Genomic DNA, 1656 nt, shown 5'->3' with positions numbered 1-1656 from the left:
AGCTGTAATGCCACGGCACTCTACCCAGGGGGACAGCTTGAGGCTCTGTCTCAAAAAAAAAAAAAAAAACAAACACACACATACCAAAAAACGGACTGTGACTTGAACAAAATGCCCAGAAGTTTGAACATCTCACAGTATATTTTTGGTAAAACTCTCCCCCCATTAAAAAATATGCATTCCTAATATATATGTGTGAATATGTAATCTAAGTCATAAGTTTGTTGGGCCCCTTCCACTTTCAAATTATGCACAGAAACACTGAAACATAATTATCTTGTAGTTCACACCCCCTTTCCCTTTATTACCTATCCTGAGTTGAACCCTTGTCATCAGTATGGGTATCCGCACTTGCAGTCAAAGCATTATTTCTATTCTTCCTAGAACCAGTTCGAAACAATTCAACTGCAGTTTTCAAGTCTTCTTCATCGACAAGAAATACGTCTTTATAGAGAATTTCATATAACACAGCTGAGGGGGAAAAATAGCCAAAATTCTGACTGTCAAAATAGTATTTTTTATAACAATGTAAAAATAGCTTTAATCCAACATACAAATTCAACAAATACCAAAGCTTTAAAAGTTCTATTGTGGTAGGTCCACCAAATTAAAGACAAGCAACAAATCATCTAAAATCACACCTGAAAATTTATTTATTTATTTGAGACAGAGCCTCAAGCTGTCCCCCTGGATAGAGTGCTGTAGCATTACAGCTCATAGCAACCTCCAATTCCTGGGCTCAAGTGAGTCTCCTGCCTCAGCCTCCCAAGGAGCTGGGACCACAGGCATCTGCTACAACACCCAGCTATTTTTTGGTTGCAGCCGTCATTGTTGTTTGGCAGCCCCAGGCTGGATTCGAACCTGCCACCTTAGGTGTATGTAGCTGGTGCCTTAGCCACTTTAGCCACAGGTGCCAAGCCACACACCTGAAAATTTATAAAGCTTCACTTACCCTGACAAATAGCAGCAGTTGACTGAAATTGTTTTGAATACACAGAATCATAATGACCATTACTTGAATAGCAGAGTACAATCTAAAAAAAAGAAAAACATAACAATTAAGTAAATATTACATATCTTACAATCATAAAATTAAAATTATCAACATAAAATTATGTTGATAATTACCTTCAAATTAGGTTGGTAGTCAGCAATTAATAATCTAAATGTATTTTTTTAAGGTTTTTTTTTTGAGACAGAATCTCACTCTGTTGCCCTGGGTAGAGTCCCAAGGCATAATAGCTTACAGCCATCTAAAACTCTTGTGCTCAACCAATCCTCTTGCTTCAGCCTCCTGAGTTGCTGGGACTATAAACATGCACCACTATGGCTGGCTACTTTTTCTGTTTTTAGTACAGATGTAGTCTCACTCTTGCTTAGGCTGGTCTCAAACTCCTGAGTTGACACAATCCACCCAGATTGCTCCTGAGCCTCCCAGAGTACTAGGATTATAGGCTTGAGTCAACCTACCCGTTCTTTAAAGTCATTTTAAAAATCTAAATATAGGCCAGGTGCAGTTGCTCACACATATAATCCCAGCACTCTGGAAGGCCCAGACAGGTAGATTACTTCAGCTCAGGAGTTCAAGATCAGCTCTGGGCTCGGAGCCTGTGGCTCAAGTGGCTAAGGCGCCAGCCACATACACCTAAGGTGGTG

General features: G+C 39.7%; 1 protein-coding gene across 1 annotated transcript in view; it reads right to left on the bottom strand.

Annotated features, from left to right (window-relative positions):
• ALG13 (ALG13, UDP-N-acetylglucosaminyltransferase subunit) overlaps positions 1-1656 on the bottom strand; it is a 101641-nt gene that overhangs the window by 48749 nt on the left and 51236 nt on the right. The window contains 2 exon segments of the mRNA XM_003801180.3: positions 309-471; positions 953-1034. Coding sequence (XP_003801228.1) covers positions 309-471; positions 953-1034 — 245 coding nt within the window.

This window comes from Otolemur garnettii, unplaced genomic scaffold (assembly GCF_000181295.1).
Source record: "Otolemur garnettii isolate 467f Iridium unplaced genomic scaffold, OtoGar3 scaffold00201, whole genome shotgun sequence".
NCBI lineage: Eukaryota > Metazoa > Chordata > Mammalia > Primates > Galagidae > Otolemur > Otolemur garnettii.
The sequence above is the reverse complement of the archived record's forward strand: the minus strand, read 5'-3'. Positions and strand labels throughout refer to the sequence as shown.